The sequence below is a fragment of the Cyberlindnera jadinii genome (assembly GCF_001661405.1).
Source record: "Cyberlindnera jadinii NRRL Y-1542 unplaced genomic scaffold CYBJAscaffold_13, whole genome shotgun sequence".
Classification (NCBI taxonomy): Eukaryota; Fungi; Ascomycota; class Saccharomycetes; order Phaffomycetales; family Wickerhamomycetaceae; genus Williopsis; species Williopsis jadinii.
Genome location: NW_017963664.1, coordinates 208,536 through 228,415, shown reverse-complemented (window position 1 = coordinate 228,415; position 19,880 = coordinate 208,536). Strand labels below are relative to the sequence as shown.

The 19,880-nt window shown below is 43.9% G+C and overlaps 9 protein-coding genes across 9 annotated transcripts; 4 read left to right on the top strand and 5 right to left on the bottom strand.

Annotated features, from left to right (window-relative positions):
• Positions 1-4,159: 4,159 nt before the first annotated feature.
• CYBJADRAFT_25727 (uncharacterized protein) lies at positions 4,160-4,807 on the top strand. The gene is made up of 4 exons (XM_020217611.1): positions 4,160-4,278; positions 4,339-4,398; positions 4,435-4,653; positions 4,682-4,807. Exons 1-4 carry the CDS (start codon positions 4,255-4,257, stop codon positions 4,721-4,723), a joined length of 345 nt encoding a protein of 114 aa, XP_020068996.1. The 5' UTR covers positions 4,160-4,254; the 3' UTR covers positions 4,724-4,807.
• A 940-nt stretch (positions 4,808-5,747) lies between these two features.
• On the bottom strand, positions 5,748-6,452 carry MRX16 (Mrx16p; the record flags this gene model as incomplete). The annotated part of the gene is made up of 1 exon (XM_020212343.1): positions 5,748-6,452. A coding segment is annotated over one exon (705 nt), but the record flags the coding sequence as incomplete, so codon positions are not given.
• A 273-nt stretch (positions 6,453-6,725) lies between these two features.
• On the bottom strand, positions 6,726-7,244 carry AHP1 (thioredoxin peroxidase AHP1; the record flags this gene model as incomplete). Its single annotated transcript, XM_020213811.1, has 1 exon — positions 6,726-7,244. One exon carries the CDS (start codon positions 7,242-7,244, stop codon positions 6,726-6,728), a length of 519 nt encoding a protein of 172 aa, XP_020068994.1.
• A 549-nt stretch (positions 7,245-7,793) lies between these two features.
• On the top strand, positions 7,794-9,912 carry RGP1 (Rgp1p). The gene has a single exon (XM_020215584.1). It carries the CDS (start codon positions 7,942-7,944, stop codon positions 9,607-9,609), a length of 1,668 nt encoding a protein of 555 aa, XP_020068993.1. The 5' UTR covers positions 7,794-7,941; the 3' UTR covers positions 9,610-9,912.
• On the bottom strand, positions 9,533-11,532 carry CYBJADRAFT_168978 (uncharacterized protein). Its single transcript, XM_020215583.1, has one exon. It carries the CDS (start codon positions 11,441-11,443, stop codon positions 9,671-9,673), a length of 1,773 nt encoding a protein of 590 aa, XP_020068992.1. The 5' UTR covers positions 11,444-11,532; the 3' UTR covers positions 9,533-9,670.
• Positions 11,533-11,939: 407 nt separating this feature from the next.
• On the bottom strand, positions 11,940-12,793 carry CYBJADRAFT_168977 (uncharacterized protein). Its single transcript, XM_020215582.1, has one exon. The coding sequence runs from the start codon at positions 12,778-12,780 to the stop codon at positions 12,310-12,312; it is 471 nt and encodes a 156-aa protein (XP_020068991.1). The 5' UTR covers positions 12,781-12,793; the 3' UTR covers positions 11,940-12,309.
• A 108-nt stretch (positions 12,794-12,901) lies between these two features.
• On the top strand, positions 12,902-16,002 carry DPH6 (diphthine--ammonia ligase; the record flags this gene model as incomplete). The annotated part of the gene is made up of 4 exons (XM_020216923.1): positions 12,902-12,926; positions 14,084-14,864; positions 14,961-15,692; positions 15,741-16,002. The coding sequence occupies 4 exons, from the start codon at positions 12,902-12,904 to the stop codon at positions 16,000-16,002; spliced, it is 1,800 nt and encodes a 599-aa protein (XP_020068990.1).
• Positions 16,003-16,376: 374 nt separating this feature from the next.
• On the top strand, positions 16,377-16,907 carry CYBJADRAFT_130394 (60S ribosomal protein eL6; the record flags this gene model as incomplete). Its single annotated transcript, XM_020212910.1, has 1 exon — positions 16,377-16,907. The coding sequence occupies one exon, from the start codon at positions 16,377-16,379 to the stop codon at positions 16,905-16,907; it is 531 nt and encodes a 176-aa protein (XP_020068989.1).
• A 309-nt stretch (positions 16,908-17,216) lies between these two features.
• Positions 17,217-19,328, bottom strand: ACF2 (endo-1,3(4)-beta-glucanase; the record flags this gene model as incomplete). The annotated part of the gene is made up of 1 exon (XM_020212918.1): positions 17,217-19,328. One exon carries the CDS (start codon positions 19,326-19,328, stop codon positions 17,217-17,219), a length of 2,112 nt encoding a protein of 703 aa, XP_020068988.1.
• Between the last annotated feature and the right edge of the window lie 552 nt (positions 19,329-19,880).

Here is a 19,880-nt window from a genome sequence, read left to right as displayed (position 1 = left end):
GGGCACGGTTATGAAGTGAAAACGCACTATGTAAACAATTTAGATATCATTGTATCATTATGCATATAACTTGTGCAAAAGGCTCATGCGTTCACTTTATAACGTTAATCCATGTATAACGTACAAAATGAAGTAAGTTTATAACGGTTATGTATTCACTTGGACTACCGAGTTGGGACTGTTTAGTGGCGCATTCAACGTTTCATACCATGATAACTGATCGTCTATATTGTTAACTATACGTCTCCCAAGAAGAGTTAGTCATTTTCAACATCTTTTTAACAGATATTTTCTGTTTCAAGAAAAAATAGACATGTCCATTTTATTTCTGAAATTTTACTCTATTGATTTGTAAACTTATAGTTGAAAAATTCTCCTTAAACTTCAAAATCAATCTTTTTAAACGTTTAAAAAACCAGTAATGTCAAGTGCACTACGTAGAATTTGATTATCTAGGTAAATTCAGCGATTTCTTATTGTATTACAACCAGTATTACACATTCTATTCAAACCATGATCTTATTCCCATGTGGAGAGAGAGGGGATTTCGTCCCGAGCAAAAACATGCTGCAGCCCCATGTACACTGTGGGATTTTACGCGTTTGTCCGCGTGTTTACAAATTTTGCAAAGTTTGTCCAAAGGCTTTGTTTGTTTTCCCGTTGCCACTGATCAAAGACTTGTTGCCATGGAGAAGATAGTTCATGTTTTGATTTCAATCACACCGGCGTTTAGAATTCTAGATCAGCTCTTTCAAATGCCTTGACTAAGTTCTTATACAGACCAATTTGATAACGCCCTGACTGATGATTACACTTCGATCCGTTGGTGAACCGAATTTCTCAATATTCATTTATTATTGATCATACAACGATAGGGCAATCGGATAGGTCCAAATATCAGATGCTAGGCAATGGAATTGTAGTTTCCCACAAACAAACAGGCAGGCCACACAGAATTTTTCATGCTCCATTCAGAAGTACAACTGTTTTGTTTTGATCGACGCATTGTTTTGAATACCATTCTCGACTCTGGGTCCGCCTTTACGCTACAAGCATTTACCCACCATGATGCTACTACAGTTATGTTTCTTGTTTTGTTTTTGTAAAACCATGTATCATGTACTAGAACGTTGTAGTGTGGGTATGTACACATGCAAACGTGATAAGCTTAGCTGTGGTGATGGGCTATTAGGCTCCTCTATGGGCTTTAGGGGGAAGAATTGACATTCACTACGTAGGCTCCTGAATTTGAAGGAAGGAGAAACAAAACTGACCCAGTTAAGTCTATCAATCAGCTAACAGGCGCAATGTCACACATTGTTTTGTCTTTGACTTGAGTGATAATATTATCCTCAGTTTGTATATATCAAAGTTGAAGGTCTTGACAGCAACATGATACTGGGGTTCTTTGAGACCACAACAAGGTTGACAAACCACGGGCAGCTAACAGAGCGATCGCATTCAAATCATATGGTTCTATGTTTTCATTTTATCAAGGATAAGCTCATGTATGGTTAAATTTGATCACCGCCGATCGCGACTCACTCAAAATTTGTCGAAAGGCATCCAATTTGGGAAAAACAATAACAAAAGAGACGCGCGGAATTCAGAGAGAGGGCAAATGATCATGGTCTCGAAGTTTACAGCACTCAGGTGGTCAGACTCAACTCTAAAACACGAGGGGACAGGACAAACGCGGTACTCTGAACACAGTTATTGTGTTTTGAAGGGCTTGTCAAACATATGGTCCATCAAATTGTAATTTCATTGAACTGACCTTTGATTGTCCACCAGCTCCACTATGAATTAATTCCCTAGGTATAGTGCTATCCATGGAAGCCCTCCATATGTGGCTCATGTCTGTACAGTAGTGGAGCCTGTTCTCAGATTTACCCGTGCCCTGAGCATATGTGGTCATGATGTCTCTCCGAACTGTTCGGACAAAAAACGTACATGCGATGTGTTGCGCTGGGCGTTTGTCCGATTGTTTTTTTCGCAAATGTGGTACCTACTGGGCTGCGGTGTTCATTTCCCAGCTTCAATCGGTCAGCTGCTAATTCGTATGCGGCGATCAAAGTTCACAGTGGATCGTGTGTGTTGATGATGATGATCTGTTACTGTTCTATACATATGTAACTACGGTTAAGTAGAATTCTAACCTTTAGCTGTCCGCTTGTCCATGTGATCCCACAGAGCCCACGTTCAATGTAATGGTCCCTTCTTGTACAAACACAGTGTGGAATGTATTGGTACTTGCATGAGTAAATGATAATAGATAGGTTTTCCGAACTTGTGAAATACCAATAGACATAGTGTTCTAAGCTGGCTCAGGTATGACTTTCAAGTCATTACCTGCCACTAAGTAGTTTAGACTATCATTTAATGTACCAAGTGCGCCATATGGCTAAAGTCCTTTGCAAAGGAGTTCTGGATAAGAAGCTTAAAGTTTGTTACACTGCCAACGTTTCTAATCCTGTTGGCTGGGTAAGCCGAAAGGATTTAAGCTTCGCGGTGTTTACGAGGGCGTCAAGGCTGGTGGAGTTTCCACGGTCGAAACTTTAACCTTGTGTAGATATGTGTCCCGCTTAGATTTGTGCTTTGTGAGTGTGAATCGTGCGGCACACGGCCGCCCCAAAAGAGTCATGTCCAGCAACATACGCGACCTGAACAGGAAAAACGAAGAAAAACAAAGCTGCAAATTTTTGCTGGTTGAAGTTGCCGCCTTGGAAAAAAAGGCAAAAAGAGACGAGATATTCAAGAGACGCTGAGGGGGTAAAAACTGTTGATTGACTTTGGATGCCTAACATTCCCAAGATCTAAACGTTGATATAACGTAGATCCAAAGAATATGTATGGGTTAGCGACTCAACCAATAATCAGTAGTCTTGGACACAGTTGTTTCCTTCGAATATACTGCTGTAGATTCCAATTTTGTTTCCCCTGCTCGGAACAGACATGACAGTACGGTTAGAATTTCACCGCCCAGAGGAGACAGACGTTTCTATTCTTAGACATATGAATATTATACAGGACGAGGGATATGCAGTGCAAAGGGCATTGAGAACATCCTAAGACATCCCTACGCAGGTGAGAGTGCTGGGTCTCTTCACCAAGCAAATCAGATCACACGCGCTGGTTTGAATAGTTGAACATTTGTAACTTATTGACACCGTACCCGCGTGTCATGTTTCAACGAGCCGTGTACTAGCTGTTTTAGGCGGAAAGCCTTGGTAGGGCTATCCAGCCATCGGATCTATCATCAAGTGTACGTTGAGTACTGAAAGGGCTATAGTCCATGGAGGTTTGGTGAGTAGTCAGCACTAAGGTCTCATATGTATACACTTAATACTACGAGTTAGCAAAGAAGAGCGATAGCTTTGAATGGGAAACTAGTGAACAATACGGGCGGCGACCAAGTAGCTCCAACAAAAGGAAAAAATCGCAAGTTAATTGATACTAGTGTAAGCTTCGTGATCACAAAAGTTTTAACACGGCTAATGGCCCTAGCACTTCTCAAACGGAAGATAATCTTGGATCATAATCAGTGATTGTTGGTTCATGCCTCATTACGATTAACTGTATTCCGATCCCATCATCTACAGATGGATTCTCGAATTCTAACAACCCTTCAGACCAGCAAACTTAAAAAATTACGACAGTTTCCTAAAATAGAGACAACCATAACACCGGAACGTTAACATAATGGCGTTAATTTTATTTGGTGAACAGCTGAAGAGGGCAACTTCCGAGCCAACATCCAGATTCCAACCTCTAAGCGTTACTGGAAAAAATTTTCTAACTCCCATGAGTAAGACTCTACAGCCTTTCTATTTTCTGCTCTGTTGTTGCTTCCGCTTCTGATGTTTTCGTCTTATCAACTGCAAGCATGGAAAACTTTGGGACAAAATTTTCACCAGCCCATGTGTCCCGTCTTACTCTTTTGAGAAGGCTGCGCGCCCAAAAAGGAAAGAGGACCGTACACCACAGGGATTTTCGTGCATGTCTTGCATAAAAACTCATGCGAGAAGAAGTGTAAACAACATATGTACAGTCCAGAGAGAGATTTGCCATATGCGAGTATGTACAACCATACCTTGAACTGATATAGATTGATGAATTGATTCCCCCTTAAGATCAATCAGAAGGAGAAAAAAAAAACTATAAGAGCAGGCCTTCATCCTGTTTTTCAACAATTCAGCTTTTGCTCTTTTTCCCCTTCTTCATCAACCAACTACTTACATTCGCTCGATCATAATGCAATTCTCTACTTTCGCTGCCGCTGCTGCCATTGCCTCCGTCGCTGTTGCTGACTACGCTAACGTTACCTCTACTGCTGAGGTTTACTCTAACACCACCACCGTCATCACCATCACTTCTTGTGACGAGGTCTGTACCGAGGTTCCAGTCACCACCGGTGTCACTGTTATCACTGAGACCATCGAGGGTGTTGTTACTGAGTACACTACCTACTGCCCACTCTCCACCGAGGAGACTCCAGCTACCGTTGCTCCAACCACCAAGGCTCCAGCTACTGAGGAGACTTCTACTGTCCACGCTACTGAGACCTCCACCCTTGCTGCTAACGGTACTACCTACTCCGTTACCTCTTACGAGGGTGCTGCTGTCAAGGCCCTTCCAGCTTTCGCTGCCGTTGCTGCCGGTGTTGCTTTGTTGTTCTAAGCACATCAAAACAAAATTGATACCACTTGTCATATTTATGTAACGTTTTTAAAGGGATTCTAATTTGGGTAGTTTTATAAAACGTTTTGTAGTATCATATTGTGTAGTTTTGTGTTTGATTGCTGTTATTCAAAAGCGGATTTTGGTCGTCTCACTGTTAACATTCCGTAGTGGAACCTTTTCTCTTTCTGGCCAACGCAATGCACAGGTGACGTTGTCATCGAGCAGGAGGTGATTCTAATTTGGGACCGCATTGAAAACTTTTTCGAATAGTTGCATGTCCGACATTATTTTTGTACTCTTTTTTTTGTCTCTTGCTTCGTGCTCCCCTAGTTTTGGACCAATGTTTTTTTTTCCTGTCTCTTCGAATGTGCCGAAGTGTTGTTGAAATTCCTCATTGGGAAGTTGCGTCCGAGCTCCGAGAATTAGGCTCTTTTCCGTTTCCTCGTGACATAACTTCTAGCCCCATTTCCACAGTGTGAAGACACAGCAAAACATCATTTGTACGTATGAAGGCATGGAGATCCTAAGCCCACCATGGCTGATTGTTGTGCTAATTGGTTTCAATTCATTGGCCCGTTGATTACATATTTTCTCATCCTTTGTGGGGTTCCGCATCATTGAATCATTTCTACGGTATTAACAGTTAGACCTAATTAACCAGCATTGGAGGAAGTTTTATAAACTCAGGTGAATAACAGAGACCCCCATTCAGCTTCTGTTCCACAAGCCTTATTGACAATGAGTTCCAACCCTCTTCCTTGAACCTGTAGCCTTATAAGGCATTCCGTAATACAGATACATTGGTCCTGTGTGATTCCATTCTTCAAGTCTGCAGTGAATGCGAGTTGGTTTGACTGGTATTGGTACTGGTTATCTGGGCTCAAGAGTCCAGGAAATAGCGACTGTATCTTGTTTGCAGTTTCGTTGTGGAATACCAAAGCCGTGTCACCGACCCACGACACTTCAGGTTTTGTTATCCTTATTAGTAAAACTTTTGGTGATTCCTCTGTGTATTTCCTCTTATAGCAGACGTAATGTCCCGGCTGCAACACCAGACACTCAGGATTGATACTATCCAGTGACACTGCTATTTCTTGGGCACCAGTGAATGGGTTATACACCTCGATTATGTTTTGTAACTTCTCCGCCAGTGCGTTAAACCTATAGTACTTTGCCTCTTTGATCAACGACCTTCTGTGCTCCGGCGATCTAATCTCAGGCTCAGCACCTTGGAGCATATGGACCAACTCTTTGAACAGTATTGGACTTCTGTTCAAAGATGGCGCAGCTTGTGGAGGCGGACGAATCCAATTCATGTCGGTGATGATGTCGCTAATGTCCTTATAGAGCGAGTCATTGGCCACTGTAAAGAAGTTTGGCGTGTTGCCACGGCCGCTGAGCAGCTTCTTTGAAACCTTTATCGACTCTCCTCCTATGTTCGCATAGTAGTAGTCAGAGTTCAGGATCAGTTGGCGCAGCTGAGGGAGGTGGTAATAAAGGGCATCTGAAAACAGCCCAGTAAACGTATCTGCATCGTCAATTTCAACGTGATAACCCTGTAGATGGGAATAGATGTATTGGAAGATCCTTGGGGAGCGATCGATAAACAGCACCTGGTCACTGTTGGCACTCTGCGAGAAGTAATTGGTGAAATACGAAGGTGCATCGGAAGAGAGAGATGCTCCTGACAGGATGAACCTCTCATTACCAATCTGAATCGTATACATTTTACTATGTGGCAGTATCTTCTTGATACTTGGATCATAGTGGGTCGTCATCTCTTGAACCGATCGTCTCTGCATTCCTCACTTCTCGTGTCGTCCGTAGAGAAATGGGTTCCTTTTCCCGTTCTTGTTTTTTTTCTTTCTCTTGTTGGTGGTAATTCCCTCGACGGAGAGCACCAATGGAGGAAGGCGGGTGTCACATTACACGGAGATTAAGTAGACATTCCATCATCAACGGCCTTTTACTCTCTACTAATGGATTTCCACGCGATATATCAAGAAACATTAAGGGGCGTTATAGACGATAAACGATCGTGATCATAGCTTAGATAAAACGTTAGCAGCGCCCGACACAGTGACCTTGGAAGCGTCAGGTTCTTCAGCGGCATACGTTACTATACCGTCAACAACAACGATCACGTATCTACCAGTCAGCACGCCGTTGTCACCACCATCCTTTGTCCAGCCCATGGACTGCGAGAACTTTGCACTTGGATCCGACGCGAACTCCAGCGGAGGTTTCTGTCCCAACAGTTTTCCCCAGGCGGCACCGACAAAGGGCAGGTCCCTTGTGATGACAAACACCTTATCAACACCCTTGTCTGCAAACTCTTTGGCCTTTGCAACGTAGCCTGGGATATGGGACAGGGTACAGGTTGGCGTGAAGGCACCCGGCGCAGAGGTGATAACGATCTTCTTCCCTTTCAAGTTCTCCTGGCTCAGTTTAAAGCTGATTGGAAGCTTGCACGACAGTTTGTTCTTCTGATCCTCCTCGTCATATGGAACGTAGTTGAAGTAGAAGTCTGGAGGGAATGGCTTTCCGATTAGATCAGACATTGTTGCAGTTGTATATGCTCTTACGGAACTCAATTGCGGGGGAAATCAACAAAAAGGAGAGAAGTGATGTTTCTCGTTTTATATACAATTCAATAGTAGTGGCTCTGAGTGGCGAGGTGTCGGGTGTATTTGAACTGTGCGACAATGACGTATATCTTCATTTGTATGGCACTGCACTACGTACTTATGCAGTTTTAGTAATCCACTCGGGTGTTAAGTAATGAGTGTTCCAATCAATTCCACACCTTAGATTCTAGAATATGAAGTAGCAACTGAGAAAACAAATTGGTTAGGACATTGAAAGCGATTCAGCAGACACGTGTTGGCCCAATTGGTGTTGTATATATAAGGAACTCCAGTTATGGTATATGGCTCTTATGTCTGGATGTTTTGACCTGCTTTAGTTTTGGCATCGAAAGCTGGAGACACGGGACATCACGTGATCCTGCACGTGATGCTCCAACCCGGACATCGTACTGGGCTCAGGGTGCGTGTCTCGATGTAGCCTTTTAGTCCCATTAATCACATGGTTAAATGGCCTTGAACACCATACAAACACTTGTTTATTGATCGCTTTCCCCTCAAGAGTGGGTTATTTGCTCCTGAGACTTGTTGCTTACGATCGCTCACAGTCACTCGCAGTCTCCTCAATCCTTTCACACCCTCCCTGTGTTGTCGTCTGTTGTTGATCAACCCGATGTATATCCATTCCATACACAATGAGTTTCTCTGTGACAATGTGAGAGTTGAGGTTGTTTACGAGGACAACCCGGTGTTTGCCGACGAGGAGGTCTCTGCCATCATTCGATTTCGTCATCTGGGCCCCAAAAGGGCTCCTGAGCCTAACAGACACACCGCGGAGGAGTCCCAACATGCGGAGGAGAAGAGTACAGGATGGGGCCAGAGGTTATCGCTACAGCTCTCGAATGCTGCTAGATCGCTTTTCCTCGAGGACGTGGATGAAAACGGATCACTACACGATGAATCAGTCCATAATCCTGTAGAATTGCTCACAGGTTACGTCCAGCTATCCGGGTTCTTCACATTTGATCCCCAAGTAATGGATCAGGAAAAGATGGATCTTTTGAAGAAGAGTAGCACAGTCTCGGGCAAGATTGGTGGAATTGATGGACTAGAACTCACAAGAACACCAAACGGTGGGCTGTTCGACAAAGTTTATGGGCTCTTTAATCAACCCATAGATGGGTTATATTCGCAGGATGAAGGCCAAAAGAAAGAGTTAGAACATATGATTCCGTTCTTTGCAACTCCAAAGTCCTTACTCTTTGGAGAAATTGAACTACAGCCTTCAACTACACAAACTTTCTACTTCAAATGCAGACTACCAAGAGTCTCAGCACCAACTTATAGGGGGAAGGTTTTGAACATCAACTACAGGCTAATAGTTGGTGCCTCATTTGATAGAAGCCTGCCGGAACCTAAGATCTTACAATTCCCATTAACAGTTGTACAGAATTTCGATTCAAATGGTTATCAGCCTGTTTGCTCGCTGGATAGTTTCATACTGTTACCATCAGACAAGCTATTTAGCGAACTGTTTGAGGCACAGTCACCAAACGGCAGAAGGTCCAGCTTCAAAACGATCAAGAATACAGTATTAACACAACCAAAAGTGACACAGAGTGATAAGAAGGATAAGTTCTTGAAAAAGCTTTCTCATATGATCGAGAACCCGGATGAAGAAGTTGAAGAGTTCACCATTGACGAATTTCAAAATTCAAACGTAAAGGATAACATATCACAATTCACAGAGGCATTGATAATTAAGGGTGAGATCGATGAGGACAGACCACGTCTCATAAAACAGCATGGAATGACGTTGGAGAACCAAATTTTGAGATTCCAGTCACAATATATTATCAATTATGATGCCAGATTGATTGCATCGTTGACATTCTCTAAACCCATTTACAAGATTGGTGAATGCATCAGACTCGTTGTGGACCTTTCTTCACAGGAGTTCTGCACAACTGGGCTATTCGTCTCTTTGGACTCTGTTGAATCAATTAGAGACCTTTACGTTGCAGAGGCACAGGATTCGACCAGGTTTATACCACATTATAAGGAGTCATTCACCGTGATGAAGTACGATTCTCTAACCATTGACATTCCAATCCCATTGAATGCAACAGCACAGTTTAGAACCTCCATCTTTGAAAACAAGTGGAGTTTGGCTCTGAAGTTTATCATTACTAAAGAAGACCTACAGCATTCCGTCCACTCGGACAACTCGGGTGAATATTTCTTTGCAATGGATTCATTGGCTGGCTTTGAATTCAACTGCAGACTACCATTAGTTGTATTACCTCCAGATCAAGACTTTGGAGGAATATCTGTTTTATAACACATTTAGACTAAATTAAAAGACCAGATCAAAAACAGAAAGCCACTTGCGATATTAGCATTCACTCATTGGTTTTCTTACCCGTATACCAACTCCATATACCCTTCGTAGTAGTTGGTTGGTTCTTTTTCTTGTCATTAACGTTCTTTTCTGTTGATGATTCGTTTTCGTTATGCTCCTGATGCTCCTTTGAAGTTGCTGTTTTGAAACTCTTCTTGTACTCTTCGAATCTCTTTGTATTCTCATTCTTAAATATTTGAAACTTTTCACTTAGAGTCTTGACTTCCTCAGAATAAACGTGCTTAGGTTCAAAGATGTCAAAGATATGATCATCAGTATGCGTATTGAACAGTTTATAGTTCTCTGTACTTTTCCACAGATTGATGAAGTCCAAGTTGAAGTTCTTCAACTGATGTGAGTCGTATTCTCTTGCGGTCAAGTCGCTTGAGGGTAGAGTTCCATTGAACCTGTCCAAATAGTTTGCAAACTTAACCGTTGATAGCATTGAGGTGAGGTAATCTTCGAATTGCCATCTGATATAATCATCAGACCCCAGAAATGCCGAATAATTATCACTCCATGACTTAGCCACAGCCTGTGCGACATGAGACATCCACTTTCTATCGTAGTAAGGAAGATGTAAAGGTTGTACCAGGGTCTGGTCAACAATCTCCACAGTTCTCGTATCCAAGTTTACCAACACATCACACATTTGCGCCTTTTGGTTCAAGAGAAGGGCATTCGAGGTCCCTATAACGTAGTGTGGAGTCTTTCGTAGATCATCAAATTGTTGTAGCGGACAGTACGGGCTAAACAACCCACCTTTTCCGAATATCTGCAAGGGTAAGCCTGCAAATGATAATACGGAGTTTCGATCCGACATCTGGAAGCTCGTCTGCGTTGTTAGAGTCTTTGAGTAGTTATCCAGCTCAGGAGAAGAAGAGTCTAACAAGTTATTTATCAAGTTTGGTATCAAGCTGATGAATGCAAACTCAGTAACACAGAGAGTGGTTGGGTTTGAGGAGTAGAATGCCACTCTTTTCTCTAATAGCATGGCCTTCAAGATCACCAGTACGTCCTTGTTGAAATCCCTCACCAACCCTCTTAAAGATATACCAGAGTAGAACTCACTCTCATCGACGCTCGTAGCATCGGAGTTGTATATGTCTCTCAAGTTCTGATATAGAACATCAACTATGCTTCTATCATTGAAGTTCTTCTGTTCAAAGAACGCCCTTGTGACAATGCTCAACTTCTCCTTTATCTGTCCGTATACAGGCTGTCTCAGTATCACAACGATGGCCTTCTGCACTGAAGATCTCGTCACGTCTGAGTCCTTCTCCAACAAGTCCTGAGAATTGATCCTCATAGCACATGATATGCCGAACAGCGTGCTCTCTTTATCATCTGCTAGGGGGAATCTCAACGTGAAGTAGGCAAACGTTTCATCAAACGCATGCGCACCGTCGGGCAATGCTTGGAACGGTAGATATGGCCATAAGTCTGCCACGTCCTTGGTAAAGTCCTCATGTGCTAGTTTCGAATATTCAACCTCTGGTCCACGGAGATGGTGGAAGTTCACTATGCAAACTCCAAAGATGAGGTCCTTTGCCGATCCATGGAGATCCGACATCTTCCTCGACGGACTAGTAGGTTCCCTTGGTCGCTGAGCACGTGATGGCTCCAGCAAGGGAGACTCAACAGCGGTTGGTTTATTGCCCTTGTCTCCTTCAAAAGGTGGCATCAGTTCATTTGTGTCTGGCTCATCTTGGACGCTGTCTACAGCTTGAGCCTCCTCCACCCACGGATTCTCAGTCTCACTGTCACTGTCCATCGCTTCAAGGGGAATGTCAGGCCGTGTTATGAGCTATGGGCACAGAGCGTCGTTCTCAGTAGTGCTCAGTGCTTCTATGAACGGTGCTGGGCCTGCTGCTTGCCTCTGTGTTGTTGTTGATGTTGTTGTCCCCGAGTTTGTGTGTTCTGCCTAGCTCCAGCCTGTCCCCCTACCACTTTCCCTCTGCCTGCCTGCCTGGGTCCAACCGAGGGGTCACGGGAGGTACAACGACGTCTATGTAAGTTGAGAGGTTCAAAGAGAGGTTCCAGTAAAATGTGTGACGTGTGGTTCGCAAGTGCTTGCTTGATTGATGCGATATGGTGAGCCTGGTGAGTGTCTTTTGTGGGCTTAGTATGGGTTCATGGTGATTTGTATGTAGGTCTAAAATGCACAACGGGTCTTCACCATTGAGCGAGCTACATGGATAGGCCATCTGGGTTCAATTGGCTGGAAACTACAGATATCCTGTCTTACTGGAACAGTCAACTACACTGACGTCAGAAGTTGCGGTATTGACCGGAGCCCATGGATTAACAGCGATGAATCATTTCACTTAGTATCAATAGGCTGAAGTGTCTCAAATCATCCAGACACCAGCACCAATATTGCCCTCTTTGGGGACCTTGTCTCTAATGGCATCAAACCAGGGTAATACACCAGCTCGCGGAGGTTCATTGTTTATTTGAACGTTCTGGTGCAGTAGTGCTCACAGGTAAGTGGGTGCTTTATTCACTGGGTGGTTCTCCCTTTCCACTTACCGTTGATGCTTCATGTAACATCGATTTGCTTCACCTGTATTATGCAACTTATCGAGTTGTCTAACGGTTCTTTGGTCGTGAAGCAGAAGAAATGCCATACATCTGTTTCTAATGAGGGTCAGTGACATGTGTGCTCATCTTCAAACATGATTTGTGCAGAGTCTTCTTTGTGCTAAATTTCACTGGACTAGTCTCATTTGACTTGACACATGTCTGGTAATTGAAGAGCACAACGTCCGAGTATTCATCAAACTGAATTCCTGTACGTTTCTCCTTATTCGATGTTCTGGATTCTTCAAACTCTGTGCGAAGATCAACGATTGAGAATAAATCACTTTCGAAATGAATGGCTTCAGAGATGTACCTAATACAACTGTGATGCGAAGCAGTCGGTACTCGAATGTGGTAGTGGAATACATCATCGTGGAGTTCCATTCCAGTTCTGTTAAGACTTTTATCATCGTCATTTGGAGTACAAATGGGATAATCAAGAAGAGTCATCGTATCTGAAAGATCCGATTCACATGAATATTGTGGATTATTTATCTTTTGACAAGTCCATGACATAAGTTCATCCATGTACGAATATTGGCCATTGTCTATATGGTTGTTTTCCTCTGTAGCTTCTGTAAATGATGGCATTCTTACTAATAGTAACAATATGAGAGTGGATAATAGTAACTCTGAAGGAAAGGATTCTATGGCTTTTATATTGCTAAAGACAAGTTAGATTGAGGTCTTACAACACTTACTTTAACATCTCATACAGATTGAAAACGCACAGTGTAAGAGCTCGTTTCATTTTGAACATCAAGTAAAAGCTCAAGAGAACATACTCGGTATAATAAAGTCACATAAAACTTACAAAGACTTCAAGACAGTCTCCGCACTCGAAACTGTAACGTCTCCAACTGTCTTTTCCTGACCGACGTAGGCAACGACACCGTCTTTGGCAATGAGTGCAAATCTACTGGAGACTTCACCTAGAGGCTCCACTTCAATCGTTGTCAGATCCAGCTCAGTGATGAATTTCAGACCAACATCACTCGCAAAGATGATTTGATCCTGGTGATCCTCCACGCCAAAGGTCTTTGCCCATGCTCTTTGAGCAAATAAGTTATCACGGTTAACAACGATGATTCTGGCGCTCTTAGCACTGAATGCCTTCAGTTGATCGATATAAGAAGGTATATGGTGTTCAGAGCATGCAGGGGAGAAAGCTGCGGGAACACCAACAATAATATAGGTACCTTTGAACAACTCTTCAATCTTAAGAGGTGTTGGCTCATTAGACTTTGCGTCAATGTAATAAAGCGTGTAACTTGTTGGGAGTGATGAGTTCACAGATATTGCCATTGCTGATATTAAAGAAGAGATGTCAATTGCAAAGATATCTTGTTGTTGACTATAAAAAAGGTCAAATATGCTAATAAAGCAAACAAGGAGAGCTCTTATATACTCGGGAAAAGGGGTAGCAACGTTCCAATTACAGTTGTATTAATACCTCTTCCCCCCCTCAAGAGTTTATGCATGCATCAGAATTGTGTCATAAAACATCCACACACCAGCACTGCCTGAGACATATATACGTAGCCCTGAAGGAGTGAGGCTCGTCTATATGGCTGTAGATGATGATGATCGCCTATAGCAAAGTGTAACGAGTGCTTCTATGAACCAATTGTGGCTGAAATCACATCGTTTGCTGTTAAACTGCCTCCCATGTGCTCGTTCCGGCGGTGCAGTTGTACGGTGCCCAAAGCTCATCGTTTCGCTCGAGGCGAAATTTTTCAACGAGTGTTTCCACCACGGAAGGCACTTCAGCTCATCGCCTATTGAAGTTCATCTCAACGTCTCACTATGAAAGTTGTAGCACTGGTTTCAGGAGGGAAGGACTCGTGTTTCAATATCCTACACTGTTTAGCTAATGGTCACGAGATAGTGGCTCTGGCAAACCTCAGACCTGCTGACCATGATATTCAGGAGCTGGATAGCTTCATGTTCCAAACAGTCGGTCATGATGCGATTGATCTATATGGGGAATGTACAGGGCTTCCCCTATACCGAGGAGATATCCATGGAACCAGCAAGAACCAGAAACTGGACTATGAGAAAACAGAGGACGATGAGATTGAGGATTTATACAGATTGCTGTCGAGGATTAAACAAGACCTGGAGATCGAGGCAGTGTCTGTTGGTGCTATCTTGAGCTCCTACCAGAGAACGAGAGTGGAGAACGTCTGTGCGAGATTGGGATTGACCTCGCTGGCATACCTCTGGCAAAGAGATCAACAGGATTTGATGTCCGAAATGGTGGAATCTAGTATGGATGCGATATTGATCAAGGTTGCAGCCGTTGGGCTCAATGAAACCCATTTGGGAAAGAGCTTGAAAGAGATGTTTGCGACTTTGCTGAGATTGAACCAAAGATTCGATGTCCACATCTGTGGAGAAGGTGGCGAGTTTGAGACTCTTGTCCTTGATGCACCGTTCTTCATAAAGAAACTTGAGATTGTTTCAAGTGAGATATCAAAGGAAGACGGTGGTGTGGCATATTTCCATCCGAAGGTCAAATGCGTGGAGAAGAAACCGGAAGACGGTGCCGAGTTCTACAACATCAAGGAGAAGGAGCTGGACTGGTCAAGATTCATCCCTGGTGAGCGCAAGTTGTTGAATGAGAAATTCAACAACATCCTTGACAGCTTATCTGATTCCTTGACAGACGTTGTTGTCTCAACGACAAACAACAATGATTTTATCAGAGAACCACAGTTGGTGATTAAGAAATCAGGCAACAAGCTCTATGTGTCGAATATCTCATCCGATGCGAAGTCTGTTGAGGAACAAGTTCGTGAGGTCTTTGATAAACTGGAATCAGTTTTAACTACAAATGGAGTTACCACAACGAATATTCAACACTCAACATTGCTGGTTGCAGATATGGCACAATTTGCTACCATCAATTCCTTATACGTTAAGAGTTTCACAGAGCCTTTACCACCTTCTAGAGTTTGCATTCAGACAAGGTTGCCAAAGGGCAAGCACCTCCAATTGTCGGTTGTGGTTATGGTTCCAGTTAACAAGAAGACAGGATTACATGTCCAGGGCAGAAGTTATTGGGCACCAGCAAACATTGGACCTTATTCCCAGACCGTAATCGATGAGAACATGATTGCAACGCTCAGTGGACAAATCCCATTGATCCCCTCATCGATGGAATTATCTACCTATGCTTCAAGTTTCAACAGTGTATTATCGTTACAACACTTGGATAACGTCAAGTCTGTTGTTGGCTGTACTAACCAGCTGAGTGTTGTGGCATTCATCAAAGATAAGTGCTTGGTTCCTGTTGTGAGTCAGACATGGAGAGAGTACAGTCTGTTGGACAGTGAAGCGAACCCACCCGATGTTTTGCTTATTGTTCAAGTTGAAGAGCTACCAAGGGGAGCAGACGTTGAATGGGGAGGGTTATCGTACAAGAAAATCACCAGCATGTACGAAGAAGATGGCGAGGACGAGGAGCTCCAAACAGCCATGCACAGCTTATCCATGCAAGGCCCGTCGTATTCCAACGGTTCTAGCGATGTCGTCTCAACATTGGCATTGGCACTAGACGAGTTCCTCAACCTCACACTCAGCAAAGACGCACATCATACGATCTACACGACACCCGACAAGACACAGTACCATGCTACAGACTCCTTCATGGACCTCATCCCAGTCTCTTCCGTGTGGAACTACAAAGGTGAACAGGTCGAATTTGGTGTTGTAGTTAGAACAACACCTTCACCTTCCTCAGTATAATTAGGGCTGAGGTGCACACAATACTCTATCACGTGACTCACTAATAGGGCTCTCATGTATCGCGGAAAACCAAAGTCACAAGCTGCCCTCTGCAGACGTGTGTTAGAAAACATCTGGACACCAAATGACTCACCCGCACTTTTTTGCTGCGCTCTGCAGGTAAATTTCACTGGAAAATTTGCGCCGCATCGGGTAGAATTCGCGGACACGACATGGTACGGGCAACATTTCTCAGCACAGAACGCGCCGCTGGGACGAGGACTCGAGAACATCAAAATTGGTTTAAACATACACTCAAACCTTCAACTCATTTTGGATACGACAGAGTTCAAAGGACCTCCTTTATCACATCCCTTTAAACACATATCAAAACGATGTCTGCTCCAGCTCCAAAGTGGTACCCAGCTGAGGACAACGCTGTCCCAAAGAGAACTAGAAAGACCTCTCGTCCACAGAAGCTCAGAGCTTCTTTGGTTCCAGGCAGTGTCTTGATCTTGCTTGCTGGTCGTTTCCGTGGTAAGAGAGTTGTCTACTTGAAGCACTTGGAGGACAACACCTTGTTGGTGTCTGGTCCATTCAAGGTGAACGGTGTTCCTTTGAGACGTGTCAACGCCAGATACGTGATTGCCACCTCCACCAAGGTTGACGTTTCCTCTGTTGACGTTTCCAAGTTTGATGTTGCCTACTTTGCCCGTGAGAAGTCCTCCAAGAAGTCCAAGTCTGAGGCTGAGTTCTTCGGTGAGGGTGCTCCAAAGAAGGAGATCAAGGAGGAGCGTGTTGCTGACCAAAAGAACGTTGACAAGGCTTTGATTGCCGAGATCAAGAAGACCCCATTGTTGAAGGAGTACTTGGCTGCTTCTTTCTCCTTGAAGTCCGGTGACAGACCACACTTGATGAAGTTCTAAGTAGGCTCTACTTATACCAGTATTTTATTACGGAGAGGAAGAATGTCGAGGATAATTTGAGAGGTTTGAGGGCTCCAAATGTATTGTCCTTGGGGGAGAGAAGTTCCACGCTTCATTTGACCATGCTGTGAAGCGTGGAATGTAATGATTTCAAAAAGCAAGATTATAGCGATGGTATACATCGTATGGTAATGGTTATTAATGTACAGATAGGTTTTCATTTTTCATCGTTTCAATAAAAAGAACAAAAAAATGTTATAAAAGACTGTGATGTTGTAGTGTATAGAATGCCGACTAGAGGTGGTGGGATCAATAGCTTGCAAAAGCTCCCGAATACGTCAAGGACCATGTCTTTGACTGTCCGTTATCCAAGTAGTTGTTTGAGAAGCTCGAACTGCTGAAGAACTCGTAGGCCTTGTTCGGGTCAAATAGGGCAACGTTCAACATGATGATGCCCTTCCAACCATCGTTGACGCTATCAACAATGGCTTTCAACTTCTGATCCCATTCTTCCCTCGTGAAGGTTGGGGTTCTGATGAAGGAACTGATAGAGGTGATTGGTATTGCGTGGATCATCTGGATATACTCCAAGTTGTTTCCGAAGTACGTTGTATGGTCAATCTTGTTCTCAAAGAGGATACCGGTGACCTTATTCTTGATGAAGTTTGAAGGTTGGACCTTGTTATCATCAGCCATGAGGAAGTAACTATTGCAGGACTTGTTCAAGATACCCAATTGAATCAGAGATCTCTGCTCCAAGGAGGAATCACCGGTGACGGACCCCCATATCTTCAACCCATAATATGCGTTGTAATCTTCGGATGATGATTCCTGATCTTTACCATCTCCAGATGCAAAGATACCCTTTGCCCAGGAGTGTCCGTTATACCAATCAAACGATCTAAAGGCTGGGAAATAGGTGTCATCATCACTTGGAGTTGCAAAATCTCTTGCCAAATCGTTGACCCAATCCTTAACGGTATTTAACCAGGAACCACCTAATTCCCTATCCACTTTGGCTGTTATAGCAGCAGCAATCACATGATAACCGTAGTGGAAATGATGGTCGTTATAGTAAGAATTACCATAATCAGCTGCACTGTCAGCTGTGGAGATCAACCCCTTCCAAGTCTGATCGTACGCTAACGGGAACTTCTGTGTGTTTTTGGAGAACCTTTCAATAGCACTCTTCAATTTGGGAAGTAACTGTGTGGTCAAGGAGTTGTTCTGTAACACGTAATGGGTAACGTATAACAACCAGGCGTATTTGGCCAATATCTTACCAGCACCGTACATCGAATCCAAGTTGGACTCGTTAAGAACATCGCCTTTGACCTCTTCAACTGCAGCGTTGTATATGGCATTCTTGACGTTATTTGAGTAGTTGAGCCACGTTCCAGGGACCGACGAGTAAGGATCAAGGCCAATATTCGAAGGCACTGTTAGTTCAAACGAGAACTTGTTTGTCAAATAACAAGTTGCCGTGCCTTTGGTGATGGTGTCCAAAGTGATGTTCGTCTTATATTGAGCCATAGAGCTTGTGAACGAAGAGACGTGATGAGGAAGCGCAAACATCGCGGTGGTTCCGTTATTTGACGAGCCTGCTGTCGAGTATGTCACTGAATATGATCCAGTGGTGCCGTCAACGGATCCAGAGAGAGTACCACGGGTTGGATACATTCCAGCAGCTTTATCAAATACGGCATCTGTACTGGAAACGACTTGAAACACTGCACCGTTTACCGATCTGTCACCGACAATTGTGTTGCCGTCTTGTAAGGATAAGTTCAAGCTTTGACCAGTAGGTAACGTCACGTACAAGGTCCACGTTCTATTGTTGTTGAGAGTCACTTTGTACTTGTTTATGCCTGCCCTAGGAGAGGTATCACCGGTTACCTTCGCAAACCCAACAACACTTGTGAACTTTGGAATCAAGTTGAAGTAAACTGTGGTGACGAATCCTTCACCTTGAACCAAAGGCGATATGATATAGCCCTGGTTCTGGCTATAGATCTTACAGTCAGCTGAGAGGTGTCTGATGTTCTCCAACCCCATGGTGACGTTTGAATTGAAGTCCGTGGAGCCAAATACAAACGATTTCACCCCAACTGGCCCAAAGAAGTACTGAACAGGGTTGCTATTGGCATCTGGTCCATATACTCTATCGGAATTGGGAACATGGTGGACCGCTAGTCCTTCGTAGTTCAGGTCCTTGGAGAACCACACAGAGTAAGGATGTGTCCAGACGGGCAACGTCTGGTCACCTAGCAACATGTTTCCGTAGAACTTGTTCGTTTCAACGGGTCTGGAGTTCGACAGCGTCTTTGCAGGCAACGTCACCTCATGGTTAGATCTTCCAAAGATGGAGAGTGGCTGGTCTGACGAGATGCTGTTGGCAAAGATGTCCGAGGAGCCACGCATTGTCATGTCCCTGAGCTTGCTAGTCAGTGAATGCTGGACATCTGCAGCGTATTGTGGTAACGGCATCGGTGGTCTATCGTACATCCTTGCGTATTTGTCCTTGTTTGATATAGCAAAGGTTTTATAGCAGCAAGCTTATGACAACAACAAGCTCGCTGTTGAGTTGCTGATTCAGAGCCAATGAAGCACACACAGTGAGAGAGAGAGAGAGAGAGAGAGAAAGAGATAATTGCAATAAACAAGAAGGTGCTGGCACAAAGCGTTGACACAAAGTGTTGATCTCTGTGGTTCTGGCTGCGTATACAAATCCCAACACGGCTTCAAAACACAGCAATGACTTCGCAGCGTACACAAGCGGTCAATTGAGTCACGCCAAACGGATCGAATACGTTGACTCTTCACACAACCTCAGGGCAATCAGAGGAAGCTCCATGGAGAAGCTCCGTGGAGAAGCCACTCAGACCGGAGAGCGTGGGTATTAAATCGCCAGTGTCGTGCATTTGCGCAGATGCAAGGACCACACCCGGACACCACGGTGGGCATCGGAACCAT